Source organism: Xenopus laevis, chromosome 6L (genome assembly GCF_017654675.1).
Source record: "Xenopus laevis strain J_2021 chromosome 6L, Xenopus_laevis_v10.1, whole genome shotgun sequence".
Taxonomy (NCBI): Eukaryota; Metazoa; Chordata; class Amphibia; order Anura; family Pipidae; genus Xenopus; species Xenopus laevis.
The window spans coordinates 114024507-114047603 of record NC_054381.1 but is presented as its reverse complement, the minus strand read 5'-3'; the positions used below and the strand labels follow the sequence as shown (position 1 = coordinate 114047603).

Here is a 23097-nt window from a genome sequence, read left to right as displayed (position 1 = left end):
GGTTTAGAGGTTACAGGTACCACATAGAGGCTTGAAGGCTGAATGAGGCACCCTAAGTATTATGCCCCAACTCATAATAATGAGCTCTGGCCCTCAAACATTTTCTCTAATGGATAGTTTTTTTGATTTAACAAGAGGCAGTCTTAGTTTCTTTACTGTTTTTAAAAATGATAATGAGATGTTTTATCCTTATTGAAGCTCATGCAATAGGCTGCCATTCTGTTTATACAGTATGCTCATGTAACGCCTATGCTGGACAAGGGCTGAAATTTAGTTTCATGAGACAGTGCCAGGCAGAAACTCTGATCATGCTGTCTGGAGATATCTTCCATTTTTTAAAAGGGTCTTCAAAACGTGGAGCACCATTAACATTTAAACAGAACTATGCAGATTTTACCTATTCAACCATTGTCAATAAAAAGTATTATATAGAATACTGAGGTTCTGAGCAGCATTCTTTTTTCTTAGTTATCATTGAAATCTTAACTTTATTGATACCTATGAGAATTCATAATGCATAGATGTCAGTAGAACCAAACGCAATACTTTTTCATAATGCTTTAAATTAACTTGTTAGTAGTCCTGCTTTTTCTAGCTGATCTGGCTGTATGCTTCTTCTTCTACAGTTTCATGTGCCATATTTAAAGCACAGTTCAATAAAGATTACCTTTAGCAGTTTCTCATTAAATATATATACACAATCCAAATGGGCCATGGATAATCTTACATTTACTTTTCTGCAGAGAGTCATTGCAAGGACAACTAGTTAGCTTTATGTATTGTGAGCTTTACCTCAACTTGTTTAAGATTAACAGCCAAAGTTCTCTTTTTATTGATTGGGCCTATACTTATAACTTATTACATTATGGATTCTATTTTTATTATAATCTCCGTACACTTCTTTTTCAGATTTTGAAAAGCAGCAGCAAATGGCAACACTTACCAAGGAAAAAGATCAGCTATCCCAAACTGTTAAAGCTTATAGATGCCTGTTTGATACCTCCAAACAGCTGATCAGTGAAATACAATGTAAGTAATGGCTGAGATTTGGTGGAAGTGGGTACACAGGATCTGAGAACTAACATTCAATTTTTGGGCACAGGTCAAGCAGATGAAGCAAAAGCCAAAGAAAGTCACTTGAGGAATGAATTAAAAAAGCTCAGAATTGGGGTATCCCAAAAAAATGAGGTATGTTCTCCAATATTTAACCACATTGTATGAAACTGTATTAGGCGAATAAAGTTGTAAACTGGTTTTTTTTTTATAGATTGAACACATTGAGATACTCATAAAAGAGAAATCATCAGAGCGAGAAAAAATATTCCATCAGCCTAAGAGAACATGTTCTCTTCCCCCTTATTCAAAGAGGAGTGCTGATATATTAGGCAAGGTGAGATGAAGATTTAAGAATTTTACCATGTATTAGATTATTGACAAAAAAAAGAAAGTAATCCTTTCTAAAATTGTGTGGTGTACAAAAAAAAAGAAACATCGACTCGTCTTGTTCTTCCTAGAAGGAACTGAAATGTGAATATTATCTAGGGATCCACCGAATCCAGGATTGGGTTCGGGATTTGGCCAGGATTCGGCCTTTTTCAGCAGGATTTGGATTCTACCGTATCCTTCTGCCTGGCCGAACGGAATCCTGATTTAAATATGCCAATTAGGGGCGGGAGTGAAATTGCGTAACTTTTTGTCAAAAAACAAGGAAGTAAAACATTTCCCCTTCCTACCCCTAATTTGCATATTCAAATTCGGATTCGGTTATGTATTCGGCTGAATCTTTCAGGGGTTCGGCCGAATCCAAAATAGTGGATTCGGTGCATCCCTAATATTATCCAACAAACACATAGCAAATATTAGTTTGTCATATTTTTAAACAAAATAAGCCAACTTGAAAAGCAATGCATAAAGAGTAAAAAAAAAGAAAAGTTTTTTTCTGTTCTTGATTAAAAATTCACTTTTCTGTGAAAGACTGCAATTTTTTTCTATTAACTTTTTTATAAGATATAGTTATTATTCACAGAAATATTTTATTCTTACTAAGTATATTTTTTTTTTTTAATAGATTGCTCATTTAGCTTTGATTGAAGACAATGAAGCAGCTAAAGTAATCTCTTGGCATATGGCTAGTGACATGGACTGTGTTGTGACCTTAACTACTGATGCGGCTCGTGAAATCTATAAAGAGTCTCAGGGTCGTCAGCAAGTTCTTCCTTTGGATTCGATTTATCAGAAGAATCTCCAATGGGGCAGGTTAGTTCATCTCCCAAATATTTGCCACAGAGCATGCTGTGCCTTGTGTCTCATACTCAACGCAACTGCAGACTGGTGAACATCGCTAGTATAGTTCATGCATGATATTTGATTGGTGCAAATCAAGCTCATACTGATCGTATATGAGTCCTATAGACTCTTAATGTGAAATGTGACCGAAAAGAATGCTCTTGTATTTTTGTTTATGGATGTTTCTAGTTTAGTTGTATTTACTTTTTCATTTTAGCATTTAAGAGTACGGTACTGTGTCAGTTTAATTTTAAATTATTTTAATTATATGCATTTAAAATGTTTTTTTTTTTTTAACATTTGTTTTTCAGGCAATTACCACACATACGCAATGGAAAAAGTTGCTTTAAGGCAGCTGGCAATCCAGTTTTTGCTAGAGATCTTTTAGTATTTGAAAAGGAGTGTACAGAACATTGTCAGATAGGTAAGTACTTGCCATTTATACACATACAGATTGGGAGTGTTTTATCTGAAATCCTGTTATCCAGATAGTTCCAAAATACAGCGATACTTTTTCCAGTAGTGTCATATTTAAGTGAGTAATGGTTAATTTCTAAATGTTTTTCTTATTCTCTATAATGATAAAATTTAAAATTATACTTATATACATGATGATTGTGAGTGACTATGCCTAATTGTGTGATGCCAATTTAGTTGTAGGTATAATTGTTTACAGTTAAATAGGTAGTGCATCATTTTGTATCATGTGTGCACCAATCCCTTTGCAGTTTGTACACATTAGTAAATGAGCCCTCTGATTCGTTGGGGAAATATGCACATATTATTTGCCAGGTTTTTAAATATTTGTATGTTTTAAATGTATTCATTAACACACACACACACACACTGTACACAAATCATGTATACTTTTTGTTTTTACTCATTTCATTTAGTTTCTCTTTAAAACTTAGTTTCTCAGAATTATGTTTGTAAGGGCTGGTAGCATTAGAATTAATGTGAGCTGTAAAACATTTCAATTCATTTATTATTTTTTTTTTTTTTTTGATTTTTTGACTTTCAGTCTTCGGAATGCTTCTGGGAGATGCAATCATCTTGGACAATTTAGAAGCTGCCAATCACTATAGAAAGCAGGTATGAAACAAAACCGTTTTATTGTATTACACATGGTTTTCTCCCCGAAAAAATCAAAGAACTTATTGCTATATGTCTACTGATGCTTTATATCAGAGATCTTTCATTGCTCTCCTATGCCTGTGGCTAACTGTAAATGTTTGTCAAGCAATATTTTATCTGTTGCTTCTTTTTATAATAGAAGCAACGTAGCATAGATATGTGCTCTATTTTCTCCATTCCCTTTTAAGTGGTTCCCAGACTCCATGGCTTCCCACCAACAGGAAGCCAAATTCAGTGGACAAGGCACACAGAAATCGAGTAGTAGTAGTCCCTAGCCTTGGTATGAGAACTAAAAACTTTGTAGTATGTATAACATGTCAGTCCATAAAAGACGTAGACCCGGTGAACTATTTAATAAATTGCTGATACTTTTTACAGGAAATGTAGCACCACTAAAATTTAAAGCCTTCGCCTCAACAAGCACAGATTTAACACATGTAATGCTATTTTTAGATGTGGTGCTATACTCTTTATTACCTCTGGACAGGGGACAGTGCCGTTCCTTTTTTTCCTCCTTACGTGTGACTCTCTATGCTGGAGGATGGAGGAAGGGTTGACCACTCTGATATCACACTCACACATATAGTTATTTCAATAATTTGGCCGCATACTCACAGTGGTGCTTTTCTGTGGATCACCATCTCTGAACCTGATCACTGGCAGGTGACACCTGAGGTTACTAACCCTATCTGCTCTCCTTTAACTGCTCTACTAACTACCCTCACCATAATTCTAATTTGTAGAGTGCAACTAACTATTCCTACTGAGGCCTCTTACCTCTGGCTTATTAGCACCATCACCCCCTCAAGCAAGTGGGGTCCAAAAAGATGATTCCCCTTTTTAAAGATGAGACATCTGACACCCTTGGTCAATTACAGAACTGACACAAAGAGCTCTCTTTGTTGGCTTATAAAAACCTTCTGGGGACTACTTAAAGTAAAGGTGGATAACAACCTTTACCCTCCTACATATAGAAATGTACAGTATATAATGGAAATCATGGCAAATTTGTAACATAAAAACTATTTTCATCTGGCATCCTAATACATTGTATCACAATATTTTACAACTGAAAACAAAAACACAGTTACAGACATTCTCTTACCTGGTTTTAAAGTGATACTGGCACTAAAAAACTACTCTTCAAAATATGAATACTGTAGAAAAAGATGCCTATAGATCGTGTTCATTGTTTTCCGCTGAGAGGGCTGCTTTTGTAAGTAGTTGTTACTTGAAGTTCCTAAACCTGACTGTTTTGCCAACCTGACGGTCCCTTCTCAACCTGTCAGTTAGTTTCTTATGCTAGCTGACTACTGCTGCACAAATATGGCAGCCCCCTCATAGAGGAACATGGGGGTAAGAAAAAAGCATCTGACAAATATTTTTATGACAAAATTATAATTCCCATGCAAAGAAAATGTTTAGATGTAAAAAAAGAGAGGTTTACTTCATGGTGTTAATATCTCTTTAAGGTATATTTGTAAGTCACAGCTTTATTTATACTGAGTTGCAATGTATTCAATGTAGGAATCCAATTTACAATAAGATTGTTTTCCTACCCCAACTATAAGGGGAACTTTTATCTTCTCTAATGCTAGCCATCTAACTAAAGCTGGCCATAGACTCAAAGATTTGATCGGACGTATCTCCGTTTTGTACAATTTTTGGGCCATGGTGATCGGTCGATTGGCAGGTTAGAAAATTTCTGTTGGCTGCCAATATATCTGAATGTATTGCCAATCTGACGATATCAATGGGAGACTGTCACCAGCTTTTGTCGGACATAACTTTCGTACAATTGCTGTCAATTGCTGGCAGGTCGGGAGATGGCACCAAACAATCGTTTGTCCGATATGAATATAAATCTGCACATCTATGGCCAGCTTTAGTACGGAAAGTTAACACAAGGGGGCGTTCTAAACATTGTATGTGCTAGATAATTGGAAAATATAACTCACTTGATAAAAGTCTGTGGAAAGGAATTAGCAATCAATTAGCAGAACTTCAAATAGATGTGGTTGAACCTGGATGTAGTGAGTCCAAATACTAGTTGATCACATTTATTAGTAAAATCAAAATGCACTTAACAAAAGTACAATCAGCATATCAAATAGTATGGCCCAATGCATTTCATCAGTAATTCGACTTCATCAGGGGAATCACTAACTTAAGTATGTTTGTGGAAATAGAAATCTGTATTCTGCTGGTTTATGAGGTTTTAAATTTTCTAGATCAAATGATGTCATTGATATTTTGTGTTCCTGAATCTGTAAATTTACTCTGGCTGATTTGTCCCAGATGCAGTATTTTACCTGTAATATAGATCTGTAGTGTATTGACTTAGCCACCCCTGTGGCAACATGAATGTTGGAGAAACCCCCAAAGAAAAGAATTCATGAATTTAGCTACACAAAAGGTCTATTGTGAACTTGCAACCAGTCAAGAGGTTAATTAGGTGGATATGAGGGTTAATCCCGGATGATTGCAGGGTTACTTTCAATACTATGTTTATTCATATCTTGTTATGGGCAAAGGATCACCAAGGGAGGTTTCAACCCAAAACGTCTTGAAACCTTTGAAGTAAATAAATGACCTTTATAATTTCACAAACTGCCTTGCATTGTTAATCACGGAACATGCACTGCATTGTGGGAATTTCAGTCTTGGTTGGAGGAGAGCTAACTATTGACACTTAATCAATGGAACATAGTCAGTAAAGATGTTACGCTGATCAAACCTAGATTTAAATTTAGGTGTTAATGTAGCTTAGAAAACCGCAAATCTAAATCCATCTAAGTAATGATGTTTTTTACTGCTCATTTTCAGGAAAAAATGACACCTTAATCACAAATTGGTACAACAGTGCATATTCATTTGCTATGTTCAATTGTTACATAACCACAGGCCCCTTTGAGTACAGTGTAGAGGCCCTTTTTTGTGAAACGTCTACTAATATTAGACGTGGTATTGCATTCGTTACCCATCTCAGCATTTCTATTGCAGTTATGGATGAAATTGGTGTCAGTGAAACTGTGCTTAAGTTATGTTAGTTGTTAGTACCTGACTTTTTTGAAATATGATTGGTGTCCCAAGGAAGCCATACATTGGTATGTACAGTAAATGTTCCAACTGTGGAGATGACCTCCAATATAGCGAGAGCCAATGATGTTTTCCAATTAGAGGTGATCGGTAGTGATGCGTTTTCCTGCAAAAATGGCGCACATAGACTCCAATGGGAGAAAAGAATTGCAGCAGCCCATTGCCGTTTCTTAAATTTTTGACGAAACGGGTCAGATACGCCCATCACTAGTAATCGCTAAACAGGCAGCTGTAGTAATATGGTTGACTAGTTTCTGAGCTGGTCATTTTAGTTTTGGCACAGATAATGCTAAAAGAATATGCAGCAATTTCATATTCAGATGAGGTACCAAAACCACCTGTATGAGATCACATACCTCTGTCCAAAAAGATGTTCATTTGGGGCATGACCATAGGATATGATAGAGATTTCCTGTCTCTGAACAGCGTCTCCAACAAAGTGGGGAGGATTGTGGAAATAGTTTAGCAGCCTGTCAGGTATTAAGTACCATTTCATCATACATTTTATATGCACTTTCTTCTTGTTGTGCACACACCACTATCTTACTAGCATTCTCCCAAATCCTGGACCATTTGGGAAGTGCGATTTCCTCTCCCTATTGTACATATATGTACGTTTAGGAAAGGGATCTGTTGGTAGAGCTGTCCTCAGGCCGTATAACTGGGAAATCAAGCCTTTATATGGATGGGGATTTTTGAGGATTCTCTCAAAAGGAGTGTGACAGTACACTCTGATGATTTGTCCAGCTTGGTTGATATTAAACAGGTAGATATTCCAAGAGCTTGTATGAGCTACATTTATAGTTATCTTTTAGCTTAGGGTAAGGGTAGAGTTTGTTGCTCAGGGGGTCGATGAAATCAATGACTGATCATATTGATTGGCACCCAGGTCAATTTATAGATTTGAGTCAGCCCTGGTGGGAATTTTGGGGTGGCATTAATTGGTGTGAGGGGTGAGGAGACTCTGCATATGTTGTACTTTTTGTTACATTGTTTCCAGATGTGTACCATGAATATGATTGAATCTGGTGAGAAATGAGATAATGGAGTCTTAGCTTTGTGAGTAAACAAATTACTGATATGATAAGGTTGTGAACAAGATGCTTCAATTTAGGCCCATTTTGTAGGAGGGGAGAGGGTTGTATCCAGTCTAAAGGTTGCCGTTAATGAGCGCCTTCGTAGTATTTACAAAGATCTGGAACCCCTAAGATCATATAATGTTTTGTTTTTAAAGCTTGTGCAGTTCACTTTCTGCCCAACCTTACTGACCAGAGATGGAGACAGAATTCGAAGCAATGGAAAGTTTGGCGGACTACAGAATAAAGCACCTCCTTTGGACAAATTAAGAGGAATGGTGTTTGGAGCGCCACTGCCCAAAGAATATGAGACCCTTGGTACTGTAATAGGTGAGAATATAAAGCTTTGCTTGTAAGGAATGAAGCTGTTGTTAATATTGAATGCTCATTAAAAAACTGTTTGTTATAAATGACAGTTATCATTTTGTGTGTTTTTTTAACGATTTCTCTATTCTCTAGCCCTCTGCCTGTCAGCTATTAGTAAGTTTCAATAACAATCTAAAAAATATGAAGCAGTGTCAAAAATATATGGAATTGCTTTCTACCACTGCCACCCCATTGCTGTATATTTGTATTTCATAAATATGATGGCCCAGGTGGTATGCATGCAATTCTCCAATCAAAACACAAGTCAAACACTCCAATGTCTGTCTGTGTGCAGTTAGGCTGTTTGTGAGCTTTTTCTTTTGAATGCAGCAGCTCAAAAACATTGAATAAAAATGTTGTTTGTTTCAGCAGTCCACTCTTTTGTTAAGGGACTTCAAATCGCATTAATCTTGTACATCAACAATGTTGTGCTTAAAGTTCATTGTACTGATAATGTTTGTCAAGGTCCAGTTGAAATTATAGATATAATGTCTAGACAGATTGGAGTATTAGAGGTGTCTTTAATTATTGGCACATTTTTTTAAATGCTGCATATAGTATAAATATATCATAATAAATGGCTGAAGCAGTGTAAGTAGTGTGTTCATATCATGACATACTTTAATGTTGGTTACCTACACATGTTTTTTCTGGGGTATACCAATTCTCGAATAGCCTTTATCATGTAAGGAAATAGGGGTTGGCTGAAGAATTAGTATACAAATCCTACATTTTAGGTGTATTTTTGCCGAGGCATTTATGATGAACCTATTTATATTCAAATTAACCGTTTTTACTGTTTGCCTTTGCTTATGTTTAGATCTATTAGAGCAACTCCGTTCTACAATGTACAAGGCAAAGAGTGTAAATAAGGAGCTTACTGATGAAATGCAGATGCTAAAATCTCCGAATATGCTTCAGAAAAAAGAAGAACTGGACTTACAAGAAAAACAGTTGAAGGAGATAGAAAAAAAACTTGGTAGGTACAGTATATGGAATGCTCATTCATCTACATATGAGACATGATAAATGATGGAACATGTCTTAGTAAGTGGTTGTTACATGGTCTGTTTTTCTTTTATCATAAATACATACCAAAACAAAAGTATTTATAGAAGTACCCCTATTGTAAAATATGAGGATATTAAAAGTTCCCTCCAATTCTGTGACCTGTATAAAACCTCTCGGCCTTGTACCTTTTATATGTTCATATATCCCCTTAATGAATTATAATATCCGTATATTTTACAATAGAGAGGTACATTATTGCCTATATATATTACATTTGTCATTTTTTTTATGTATAAAAAATAAATAGGCTAGCAAAATAAAATAAAATCTGCCTCAGACTGCTAGAACTACCCTTTATGCAGCATATTTTAACATGGATGATTTGACCCTTCAGCGTGCTAGAAAAAGGACTTCAGATGATGTATTTAATAGGTGAATGTGTGAGAACACATTGTTGAGCTCATGGTTTTCTAATGACAATTTACTCCTAAACATCTCACCAATTGCTTCTTCACATACAGACTTCTCTAGCCGTTCAGCCTTTAAACAATTTCTTTATACACATTTCTTTAGAGAAACTTGCCCTCATCTACCACAGCATCCCATCCCATAGTCTTCATACTATCAGCTTTTGTATGTATTCTGTGTTCTTGCTGTATACAGTACATCCTTTCTTTGTACAGCAATATGGAATATGGTGGTGCTTTATAAATACTTCACTAGAGAAGCATTCAGCACATTCAGTAGTATTCTTGCTGGGTATACAGGCTATTGCTTACTAATAACAAAAAAAAGAAGAGCAAACTTCTTTGTTAAATACATTTTGCGTTGAAACGTTAGATTATGTATTTTTGTTGTAAACGTTGTAGGCTTAACACCGAAGAATCGAAGCACAGGGTTTGCAAACAAGCCTCCCGACCATGAGATGTCAGATTGTCCAATTCCTTTGAAACGTTCAAGAAGAGAAAATGTGAAAAGAAAATAAACTGAAAAAAATGAAGGTATTACAGAAGGTACAACACTTACTATGTTTTATACTTGCAGCATCACACGTTATTCCTGTACTGCAGTATGTACGGTTAAAGAACAATACATGTCAATACTTTTTGAATAAACATTTAGCATTAGTTCTACATGAGTTCACAGCACTGTGTAAGCGAAGCACCGGAACAATTCCAGAGCCAGGTAGAGTGGGTGAATCAGCTCTGGTTCATTTTAGCTTGCCTAAAGCAGAATTACTGACTCATTCCTAGTGTTTTAGCCCCTATGAGATTGTCAGCTTGGTGGGTGACAAAAAGTTGGATGCCCCTCCATTTTAACGGTAATTACCTGGTCCCGGCTGCAGCGGCGCTTCAGGGGCTGCTGCCGCCGAGTTGATTTAGTTGATGTTAGAGCAGTGGCACTTGCCCACACCTAACTGCCAGTAAATTTGCAGGCAGATAGCTATACAAGTTACTGCTGGGACTTGAGAATCTCCTATATGTGCTCATACAGCCAGTCTAGTGCTGGAGCAGACCAGGCCCCTCTAGGCTACATCAAGGCACCCATGTTATTAGAAGGTAAAGAATAAGTGCAGAAAGTAAACTGTAAATAATTTATTACAATACATTTAATTAGATCTAAACATCAGGCAGGTTTGAAGAACCCATTGGAGGAGGAGCACATTAGGGCAATGATTTGCTCCTTATCTAGCAGGTCTCCATAGGCCGTCATGGATGATCCGATTGGATAAGATCAGTTCCTACAAGTGATCCATGCAGATTGGGCCCAGATCTGTTTTCAATAGCAATTACTTTAACAAATACCTTTCAAAGAGTTTTTAATGAACATATACAGTATTTTTATTATATATAGTTTTGGGATGGAGATCCCCTTTAAAGGTGATGTTTATAATATATGTGAACTCTGATAAATGACTAAGAGAAAGGATGAATGTACATGTATTTACATGCATTTTCAATGTTTTTGTGCAGTTTTTTAAAGAGAAGATGGCCGAAGTGCAGTGAGGAAAGACTGCGCCGGTAGAATGAATGTTCAAAGAAAATATACAAATCTGTACCTTCTGTTTCACAGAAATGTCATTGTTTATATTTCAGCTGAAAACTGTAATTGCTGTTTGTTTTCATATTCCGTTTTTTGGTTCACTTGTATTTTCGGAAGGTTTAACTAAAACTGGAGTAATGAAGATCCATTAGACTGTTTGTTCTTCCAACTTCCGTGAAAGCTGGGGATAGCACAGGATATATATATATATATATATATACACACACACACACACACACACACACACACACACACACACACACACACACACACATTCAGCAAGTAGGATCTGCACTCTCAGGTCTTAAGAAAAAATTTAAAAAATATTAATTGTTACATACAAGACAGACGTTTCGGCCTCCTCCGAGGCCTTTCTCAAAGTGTCTAATCAATTGTGAAAAAGCCATATATACAAAAGTTGGCGGGAAAATAGACACAATGAAGCTGACTTATTAACATCACCACCGAAATGCGACTGTTTTACATATCACTCATTAAAAACATGTCGGTATGAAAACATATATGTATAACTTAACATCAATTGCAGCTACTGATATTCTCCACATTTAGACATTACACACATTCAACTGTTAAAAACACGATGCTTTGCAAGTTTGTCTCACTACATTAGTTTAGCTGTCATTTACTGCTACCTTATCACAATAATAAACAATGTTGCAAAAATGTATCAAAATTAAGAGATAAGCTAATAGGCCTGCTTTGGAGTACCTTTCATGACTTGTATTGCCTAACTAATTCAGTATCGAGAATTACCACTCAGTTTACAGCTTCATGGTGCCTACGGCTAATCCCTTCCCTAAATCACTAAATGTGAGCCCCGCTCCTACATGATAAAAAACTACTATCTGTTAAACCTTAACACAGTATGTCATTAGTGACAGTAAATCAATATGGACGGAACCTCTCTGTTGTGGAACTATACTCTACCCACTACCTCCTTGGATATCGTGACCCTCTGCACATATAAATTTATATTTTTTATTTCTTGTATTCTTGCATTTTGTTTTTTGTGTTTTTTACTATTTACATTTATAGTTTGCGGGGTTAATAGATCTTCACATAAACATTTGTAAATGTTTATTTTTTTATTTTTCACTAGATATATGCTTACTTAATGACAGTGTTCTCCTTTTGGATAACTCTAATTAATGGGGTTGATTATATAGATGAGAAATCAACGCCCCTTAAACTGTACCCACAAATTTGAGACAGTGGCATTGGTAACACATGAGTTAATTTTTGCACTCAGGGAAGTGAGGTAGTTAGCGGTGGTACGGGATTTGAAGCATTTGATGTTTGTTTTATTGTTTTATGTGAGGGGTCACTGTCCCGGCGTATATACATCAGTAGATATGGCCTGTATGAACAGGACGACTTAGTGGGTAGAGTATAGTTCCACAACAGAGAGGTTCCGTCCATATTGATTTACTGTCACTAATGACATACTGTGTTAAGGTTTAACAGATAGTAGTTTTTTATCATGTAGGAGCGGGGCTCACATTTAGTGATTTAGGGAAGGGATTAGCCGTAGGCACCATTAAGCTGTAAACTGAGTGGTAATTCTCGATACTGAATTAGTTAGGCAATACAAGTCATGAAAGGTACTCCAAAGCAGGCCTATTAGCTTATCTCTTAATTTTGATACATTTTTGCAACATTGTTTATTATTGTGATAAGGTAGCAGTAAATGACAGCTAAACTAATGTAGTGAGACAAACTTGCAAAGTATCGTGTTTTTAACAGTTGAATGTGTGTAATGTCTAAATGTGGAGAATATCAGTAGCTGCAATTGATGTTAAGTTATACATATATGTTTTCATACCGACATGTTTTTAATGAGTGATATGTAAAACAAAGTCGCATTTCGGTGGTGATGTTAATAAGTCAGCTTCATTGTGTCTATTTTCCCGCCAACTTTTGTATATATGGCTTTTTCACAATTGATTAGACACTTTGAGAAAGGCCTCGGAGGAGGCCGAAACGTCCGTTTCGTTTGTAACAATAAAAATTTTTACATTTTTTCTTAAGACCTGAGAGTGCGGATCCTACTTGCTGAATGTGTATTGAAATGATTGATACTGCACCCAGGCAACTTATACTTTTTTTTTTCGAGAGTGCTGGCTACCTCGTGGAACACACACACACACACACACACACACACACACACACACACACACACACACACACACACACACACACACACACACACACACACACACACACACACACACACACACACACACACACACACACACACACACACACACACACACACACACACACACACACACACACACACACACACACACACACACACACACACACACACACACACACACACACACACACACACACACCCCTACTTATAGAAGCTAGACAGACAAGTTTTTTGAAAGTCTGCAATAAACTTTGTACAGTAGTCATTAAAATCTGCTGTTTAGCTGCCATGCGGATATTTCAGCAATTCTGTTTCATTACTTTTTGCCTTGATTTTTATTTTTTTTTCCGTATTCATTTGAATTGTGCCCGTTAGGGGAAAGCATTTCTCCGTACGTGACTGCTGACTCCAAATGTGTACGAACTTGGATCATGGCTGCTTTAAATATAAGGACAATGCTGCAAATGTTAAAGCATATGTGTAACACTTACTGTGACACCTCAGTACGCCCATAGATCTGTACATTTCTGCTTTTGTTTATAGTCATACTGTAGTTATCAAAATGACAGGTTGCAGCAGGGCTATACTGGATACACCAGAGGCTGAGGCTCAGAGGTTCCGTACTGTTCTAGGCTTGTGTACCTCCAAGCTGGGACAAGCAGGCTTGTACATAACATATATTTTTTCTAACTTAACACTTTATATGGTGTTTCTGTTCATTTAGCCCACAGTAACACCATCAAATGAAAAGTATTAAAAGAAAAGTTTATATTCCCTGACACATTTTCCATTTCTTTTAATTAAGAAATATTTTGTATGCTTGATATAAGCCCAGTATCAAATATGGATACAAGTATTGACTTCATATTAGAAATAGGTTACTTTTACTGTTTTTTTTTTTTTTATGTCAAGAAAAAATACTGAATAAAATAATTCTTCAAAATGGTATGAACAGTTTTTTGGCTAATCTGACGGTACGGTTACATCAAATACAGGCATTGCTTCAATACAATTATCTGTTGTTAAGTTCATTAAACAAATGCTCGAGTGGAAGGGATAACATGCAGTTTGTGTCACACTATACCTGTTTGATTCCCTCGGCGCTGTTGGAGAAAGCAGTGGTTCGCTTTCAGTAAAACGACTCCAAATGAACATGAAATATGGGGCTGCCCTTCTCAAGAGTGATGGAGACGCTCACAGTCTTCATAGAGACTAGCAAAATACTATTAGAATAAATCATGTTATTAGCATGGCGCATTCAATTTGAAAATGCTTAAGTATAACTCGGTCCTGTAAAAGCACATGACATGTAAAACATTTCTAGAATGGGCATCAAACATGTTGGAAAATACAGAGAACAATGTTTTTAAAACCACAATTAACAAAGTAAATGATCAGGGCCACTTCTAAATAGCGAACTAGTCTTTGAAAAGACATACAGTACCCCCCTATTGTAATAAAAGGTATAGCCTTTGCCCACGAGCAGTAACCAAGAGCAACCAATAAGATCTTTGCTTTTAGATTGGGGACCAGTAAATGCTACCTGCTGATTGGTTGCTATAGGAAGAAGTATATTCTGATATTGCATAACCCCATTTGTCCATATACTGTATATGAAAGGGAGAGGAGAGTGAATGCACTTTGACTAGATTTCAAATAAAACAGGTTTCTTTTCCATTTTGTCAGGGGATCCTGATTTCACCTGGAAATCCAATATTTGACCTAGGATCCAATATAAATATAATTTCAAATACTATTTTTTATTAGAGGAAGTGATTACTTTGTATTAAAGAACCGCCCTAATGTAGAGGTTCCAGGACAACTCCCCTAAATCCAGTGAGCTTTAAATACCAGCTAATATTATCTATGCATGCCCACTAGTTTCTATTGGGAAATGTGACTGTAATGCAGTTAAAGAAGGACTCAAAATAAGTGGACAGATTCCCCTTTCTAAGCAGAGGAGCTTAAATTGTAGGCTAAGGACTAGTTAGATGTGTCAAATGAAGCAGTACAAAAGTAGAGTTTAATATGTCTTTGCACTGCCTTAGAGAGCTGGTGTTCCATAAAGTTATGGTGAATCAAACTCCAATCTATGTACTAATGGGGCAATGATGTAAGAGCCTGGGGTACAGCACCTTGTATGGGAAACCAATATCTATTACCCAAACCTGCAGCTCTTCAAACGTTTTAAGCAAGAACTATATGCTTTTAAACTTGGAGTGGTTTCAAGTTCAACATAAAACCTTAATTTTTAAACTATGGGCTAGTTAGATGTGTTAGTAGCTTAAGGAAGTCATGTGATACATTTACACTAATAGACACAGGAAGGCTCCAGTGGAAGAGATTGAGGGGTTCACTGAGAATTACTTCTGGACCTACAAAAGTCCATGAGATCAATTCAAGGTCATCAAATCAGTATGTAGATGGAATTATTTCCACTGTTCATCTACATAACATTCACAGTAACCCAAAACATAATCTTAACTACTCTGTCTTTGGATATTTTAGGGTGTTTGTTACAATATTGTGTATCGAATGTTGTTACAGTAGATCACCACGGTAATAAAGTTTATACAAGTGCTGTTTATTACATGGTGTAATTTAAAGAATGTTTCAGGGCAGACATTCATGGTCTTTTACCCAGCTACCATTAATAACCATTAACTTAACTAATAAACCATTAATACAGCAAATACTTATAACTTGTTGCATATTGACACCTTGTGGGAAAAATTGGTACAATTTCACAAATTTACAAATTTTGCTGAAGTCTCCATCCATCTAATCAATGTAAATAAAGCTTATAGAAAATTAGTCCTCACTAGTGATGATCAAAATATTTGCTCAAAAGAACACTCATTGACTTTAATGCGTTTGGCGACTTTTTTACTGTTTCTATAATTTTTGGAGGAAAATGGGTCAGATTCAACCATCACTAGTAATCTTTATTAAGACCAGAAGGTGACAATGTACTATTAGGGATGGTGAGGAAAGGAAAAGAAATGGGGTGATGTGAGTATAAAGTGAAGAATAGTGAATTAGATCAAAAACTTAAACTGTGAACAAGAAATATGGAGGAGGAAAGAAGTGTTGGCATGAGAGATCCTAAGACCTAACAGGGGGATGAAGGAAAAAATTACATAGAACGAAAAATACAAAACAAAGAAGGAGAAAACTACTGAAATGAAGAGAGAGGAAGAGTAGTTTATAGGCTTTGTTTCCTTGTAGGCCTTCAATCCCCTCTACAAATTTTCCTAGTATTATATGTCTTGTGTCTGGAATTCTGTACTGCCGCTGGTCTGTTCCCGATTTACTTTAATACATGTATTTACAAAGACCCATCAAGTTCAACCTTTTCTACAAGTGAAGTGTATTTAATGTTTAGCTGATCCACAGAAAAAGATAATCCCACCTGAATCCATATTGAGTTTTGAGTGGGGATAATAAATTGTTCCATCCTGACCCCAAAAGATCAATCAGACCAGTATCGGCTTTTTATTAAAATAACCTTGTATGTTCCCACTTGCTAGCAACCCGAGCTATCGACCATTCATCCCACATAAACAAATCTTGATAATAACTTTGAGATGATTATGTACTACACACACAATTTGCAGGCCTCAGGATTTTGTTATTTTGCTCACATAGCTGGATTGTGTGTGGAATATTGCCAATAACATGAGAGGAAGCGCTGTGCTTGCATCAGGTATTCACTCCATCCTAACCATTCATCAGTCATTGTTTCAGTATTGTGTTGGAGTTTTATAGTCTGCTCAGGATTAGGAAAACTTCCTTTCATATTTCCTCATTTCCAGGTTTTACTGTTGAGAGACGTGTTGTTTATTATTCTGCAGTGTAACTGCTATAATTTCCCCTAACCGAATACATTGCATTTCAGTAAGGTTTTCATAACTACATTTATTCCCAGTTCTTTAGCATAGCTGCCTGTTAAGCAAAGGATAGCATACAAATTCCTACTGCTAAGGGTGAGGACACACGGAGCTACTAATTGCAGCTTCTTGTCACGGCTACAAAAATAGACAATGCTGATAATTTTCTGATAACTGTGTCTACGTGTATTTTAGAGGCAGTTCCCTGTATGGTCTATGGCAGGATATGTTCTGGTGTTTTGTAGAAGCTACTAGTAGCTCTGTGTGTCTTCACCCCAACTTTCTGCTCCTCACTGCATTTCTCCCATTGCCTCACTGTCTCCTCTCTGTTCCTCTCAAAGTTACTGTCTTATGGGATGCACCGAATCCACTATTTTGGATTGGCTGAACCCCCGAATCCTTTGCGAACGATTGGCCGAATCCTGAACTGAATCCTGGATTAAGTGCATTCCTACTTATCTCCACATCCACTACCATCTCTTCTTAAAGGAGAATTCAACCCGGTAAGCTGACTGGGAGATTGGTATGTCGGCGCATGTGCAGTTGGAGCAGTTTGATGGTTTGCGACAATTGCGCATGCACCGAATTGGGCGGAAATTGCCGATCTCCCAGTCAGTTTACCGAGGACCCGGAGGATACGTGGAACTCCGCTGGCAGAATCTGCGCCGAGGGGTAAATATAAAGTATGGGGCATTTCCCCGGGAGGGGGGGCAGTTCGCCTAGGGGGAGGAGGGGGGGGTACGGGTTTCTTTTTATACTGTTTTGAATTCTCCTTTAAAGGAGAATTCAACCCTTACTTTAAAAAAACCCTACCCTACATAGACTCCCCTCTCTACTCTCCCCAGCCTAATTGTTACCTCAGTCAAATGCCCCTAACGTTTTACTTACCCCTCGGTACAGATTCAGGCATCAGAGTCCACGGACGCCATTTTCAGCCGATTCGGTAATCTTCGGAATGAGACCGGCGTTTCGTCAATTTTCGTGTGTTTCGGCGCATGCGCAGTTGTCGTGAAACTTGCTCCAACTGTGCATGCGCTACCACCACAGCCTCATTCCGTAGAGAAGAAGATGGCGCCCGTGAACTCAGATACCTGAATCTGCACCGTGTGAAACATGTGGGGCATTTGCCCACGATAACACTTGGGCTGGAGGGAGGGCGGTCTATGTAGCGTATGGGTTTTTTAACGTTAGGGTTGAATTCTCCTTTAAAGCACAAGGAATCCACAACTCACAGCAGGTGAGTCCATGTTTCACACAAGCAGTAAATCAAATAATTTGGTGCACTAGAACATTATCTGGTCTAGTCTTAGCATTTTAGGGTTAATGTCCATATATTTATGTATAGCTGCATTTGCATACTCTTATTTGTGCCGATATATTATCCACGCCTTTAAATTGTAAGTTCTACAGACAGAGGCCACCTTCCCCTTGTATTTACCAGATGACATTTAATCTCTGTATATTTATATTTGCTGCAATGTCTGTGCTTTTCTCTACTGTAAAAATATGCGGCATTAGGTATCCTAGAAGGCCATGGTTGTACTTATGCAACGATATGTTCCTGGATTCAGAATTAGATTTCATTATTCTTCATAGTTCAGTGAAACAGGGACTTTACCGTCCAGACTTTTCAACTTGCAGACTTGTAATATTGTGCCATGAAACGCTGCCCTGGTGTTTGCTTTCTGAAAAGTGGTCAGCAAATGCTACCTGCTGATTGGCTGCTTTTTGTACCTTTCCCCCATATAGCAACTGCCTGCCCCTCTGCACTCACTTTTTTTGGTGCCGGGGGAGGTCCAGGATGCTATCGCAGAGAAGTTCAATTGCGCTTTCTATGCTCGAACAACACAATTTCCATTTTGAAACCTGAAATTCGGCTCTTGAATTTACCAGGAGCAGCATTTTGTAGCTCCTGGTAACCTTTGGGGTGTTGCTGTCTGAAGCGAATTTCTCAAGCCACCTCATTGGCGCAATGCCCCTGTAGGAGATCTGTTATCAGGAAACCCTTTATACAAAAAGCTTTGAATTAATGGGATGGCCATCTCCTATACACTCCATATTAATAAAATAATGCAAATTTTTAACAATTATATTCTTTTTTCCAGTACCTTGTACTTGATCCTAGCTAAAACAAAATGAATCCTTATTGAAGGTAAAACAATCTTATTGGGTTTATTTAATGTTTAAATGATTTATTAGTAGACTTCAGGTATGGAGATCCAAATTATGGAAAGACCCCTTATCCAGAAAACCCCAGGTCTCAAGTATTCTGGATAACAGGTCCCATACCTGTAATTGCTTGAAAAGGATTTGTTATCTGTCCGCTTATGCTCAAATCCTTCTGAATGCAGATCCTCCAGTAAGAAAGCAGCAAAGTTAAAGAACCTATACAATATTCTATAGCATGAGGTTTAACATCTAGAACGAGAAAGTTACAAAAACATTTCAACCATGTAATCAAAATTTCCCATGGTATAATTATCTGATCCTATTTTCTTAGTGATCTCATTGACAAATGCCACAGAGATGTTTAGTTCTAGATGCCAGTTATGAACTGTTTTACACTTACTGTACACTGGAGACTCTGTAAGGAAGCAGCTGGCAGCCATCAAAACCACATGCATGGATTCCATATGTTACATTCATAACGCCTGTTAAAATGACAAGTGCTTATTGTTAAAGGGATACTATCATCGCATTCTCTGTATTTTAACATAGCCATGATTTTTCTTTTATGCATTTATGCCTCCTTTAAAAAATTCAGGTATGGGACGTTTATCCAGAATGCTCTGGAGTTTTCAGGATAAGGGGTATTTCTGTAATTTGGATCTTCATACCTTGAGTCTACTAAAAAATCATTTAAACATTAAGGGGCCGATTCACTAACTTCGAGTGAAGGATTCAAGGTAAAAAAAACGTCAAATTTCGAAGTATTTTTTGGGCTACTTCGACCATCGAATGGGCTACTTCGACCTTCGACTACGACTTCGAATCAAAGGATTCAAACTAAAAATCGTTCGACTATTCAACCATTCGATAGTCGAAGTACTGTCTCTTTAAAAAAAACTTCGACCCCCTAGTTCGCCATCTAAAAGCTACCGAAGTCAATGTTAGCCTATGGGGAAGGTCCCCATAGGCTTGGCTAACTTTTTTTGATCGAAGGATATTCCTTCGATCGTTGGATTTAAATCCTTCGAATCGTTCGATTCAAAGGATTTAATCGTTCGATCGAAGGAATAATCCTTCGATCGTACGATCGCACTATTTGCGCTAAATCCTTCGACTTCGATATTCGAAGTCGAAGGATTTCAATTCCCAGTCGAATATCGAGGGTTAATTAACCCTCGATATTCGACCCTTAGTGAATCAGCCCCTAAATAAACTCAATAGGATTGTTTTTCCTCCCATGAGGATTAATTATATCTTAGTTGGGATCAAGTACAAGGTACTGTTTTATTATTACAGAGAAAAAGGAAATAATTTTTTAAAAATTAAAATTATTTCATTAAAATGGGGTCTATGGGAGATGGCCTTAATTTGGGACTTTCTGTATATTGGGTTCCATACCTGTACCGTTTTCTCTTATTTAAATATCAGGGTTTCTCCAAATTTTTTTACATGATAATGGGTTTAATTCAACTTATTTTGCTATGATTTTAAAGCGATTTGTAGATTAAGGAACTTTGTTATAGGAAAGTTCAATTAAATCACAAGGATACCTCATCTGATTCTGTCTTTTTATAAATGACCTGCATGCAAAGAGTAAAATATCTAGTACTATGGAAGAATTCTGACAATACTTTGTTCTTGTGCACGGCCCAGGCTTACATTCCATAATATATAGAGCAAGAAGTCCCACCATCTCCTATGGAATATCGCTGTCAGCTAATTTTATGATGGGAAATACTGCAAATACCTCCAACAGAGTAAAGGTAGAAAGTGATAAGAAGGCAGGCTAGAGAACTATTGCAAATAAACAAGGGATTCTCCTCACACATGTGGTACAGGAATCAGGTGATTGATGGCTGACAGTTTTTTTAGTTCAAGGAAATATGGCAAAAGAAAAGCCTAGCGCTTGGCACAACAGGTGTGAGCAAAATAATGGAAACAACAGACATTACGTTACAAATAAGGAGCTGGGCCACCCATATTTAGAATCATTCCTAGAATACCGTTCTACAGTCACAACCTTTTCAACCACGACACTGAAAACTTTTAATGCATAAATATCATGTTTGCCCAGTGTAAGCTTTACTAGTAGTAGGAAAAATACCACTTTATACTTTTACACATTTAGTAATTAATTTTCAGAAGTCTCCAGCATTTAGGGACATTCTACCAGGGTTACAGGGTCCCCAGCTCACTTTTAACAGTTCACTGAACTACCACAAAAATCTGAACAATCAACACTGAATGTGACATTAGGTATCCCAAAAACCCAGAACTAACCCCAAGGTCCTGTCACGGCCACTGTTCTGCCTATTACAACTGCCTTTCGCTATAGGAGGAGCCCTCCTCTACTTGGATGCCGCCAGGTATAAATGTGAGAGGACCAAGGAGAGAGATCTAAATGAGCAATGGAACCATATGTGCAACAGGAACAGAGAATAGGAGCGTGGTCAAAGGACAGGCTGGGTCAATACCAAGTGCAGTACAAAACTGAGAGACAGGAGCATAATCAAGGTCACAGGCCACAATAAAGCAGATATAAGACAGGATCCAAGAGAATGGTTGAGGTTCAGGCAAGAGTCAGGATGGGAAGCAGACATGGGTCAGGCAGGGTCAAGAACTGCTCAGAAGTTGCACCCAGGAACTATGTGAATAAACCTACATTGGGCAATGAGTTACTGAGAATGGGTCCTTTAAATATTTGAATTTTGCGCCAATGATGACGTCACAAGCAGAGGCGCACAAACCGAGAAGCAAGCAAGACTCGAGTGCCATTCTATGCAGGACAAAAAGGAGCGAGCACCAGCACGCATGAAGAAGAATGCGGCTGGCGTCCCCGTTGCACCCCACTAGATCACCAGGTATTCTCCTCACACTGAATCTGAAAGGCTCCAAGGGAGATGCCTGGTCCTATACCTTAAAGAGGCAGTATGAATAAGGCTTGTGCTGAACATACTTTTTGCCTATTGTTTTATTTACAAAAATACTATTTTAAACTCTAGCAAGAAGTAAATAAAATTGCATTCTCCCATCAGCAAACATCTCTTGAAGGATTTCAAACCCTCTTAATCTTTCTCTTTAATAGTTTTGACTTGTTTTAATATAATAAACATATAACAAAGTTAAATAGAACAATACTTACCAAGAAACAAACAATATCACTGGCGCTGAAATCCCCAGCTTCATGTTATAGGGAATCAAAACAATCTGATAGAAAAGTGCTTCTGCTCTCCAGTTCCGAAATTGTTTGAATCAACTGGAAAAGAAAAAGAAGAAAAAAAACATTGGCCATATCCTTCTATGGGGTCAGCATCTCAGGCCACAAGTTATTTTGGAGATAAATCTATAGAAACACAAAGAAAAACAAATGAACAAATTGAAGGCCAGTTGAATCGATTTTTGAATTCTATGACCTCATGTCCTCTTTTATAAAGCTTGTAACAAAAAAATGTTTTACATGTATATATTCACCTTTCTTATTAGCTTTTAGCAAAATAATATTAATAGTATTTGTTTAACAATGTACCATGCATAGATCAGGAACTTCTCTCTCTCTCTCTCCCTCCCTCCATTTCTCTTTAGGCCTACATTAATTTTGATCTCTAATACACCAATTCCCAGTATTCAGGCATGTCACTGGGGGTTAATGTGTATATACTATTTATATTAAGCCAGAGAGTTGATTTATTTTAACTAGGCTCTTTTAAACAGGCGCACTTCAGGGTGTGACATGACTGATGGTCTGGTTTGTAATAGTGATGGATGAACAGGTTATGAAGAATAGAAGGGCCAAGGATGCATTTACATACTATATTCAGTGGCAGTTGGATATAAACTTCCCTTT

The 23097-nt window shown here is 37.3% G+C and overlaps 1 protein-coding gene and 1 long non-coding RNA gene across 3 annotated transcripts in view; one reads left to right on the top strand and one right to left on the bottom strand.

Annotated features, from left to right (window-relative positions):
- smchd1.L (structural maintenance of chromosomes flexible hinge domain containing 1 L homeolog) overlaps window positions 1-12201 on the top strand; it is an 89347-nt gene extending 77146 nt beyond the window's left edge. Inside the window, exons 39-48 of one of the 2 annotated variants that reach the window (XM_018267926.2) lie at window positions 910-1029; window positions 1103-1188; window positions 1268-1390; window positions 2069-2256; window positions 2598-2710; window positions 3308-3378; window positions 7754-7925; window positions 8782-8940; window positions 9842-9973; window positions 10946-12201. In XM_018267926.2, the coding sequence (XP_018123415.1) occupies window positions 910-1029; window positions 1103-1188; window positions 1268-1390; window positions 2069-2256; window positions 2598-2710; window positions 3308-3378; window positions 7754-7925; window positions 8782-8940; window positions 9842-9957 (1148 nt within the window). In that variant the 3' untranslated portion in view covers window positions 9958-9973; window positions 10946-12201. Of the gene's footprint in view, window positions 1-909; window positions 1030-1102; window positions 1189-1267; window positions 1391-2068; window positions 2257-2597; window positions 2711-3307; window positions 3379-7753; window positions 7926-8781; window positions 8941-9841; window positions 9986-10945 lie in introns of both variants that reach the window. The other variant, XM_018267925.2, reaches the window with a different exon arrangement.
- Window positions 12202-16805: 4604 nt separating this feature from the next.
- On the bottom strand, window positions 16806-22808 carry LOC108719211. Its single transcript, XR_005961970.1, has 3 exons — window positions 22396-22808; window positions 19654-19735; window positions 16806-17015 (listed from the first exon to the last, which is right to left on the bottom strand). It is a non-coding gene; the product is annotated as an uncharacterized LOC108719211 (long non-coding RNA).
- Between the last annotated feature and the right edge of the window lie 289 nt (window positions 22809-23097).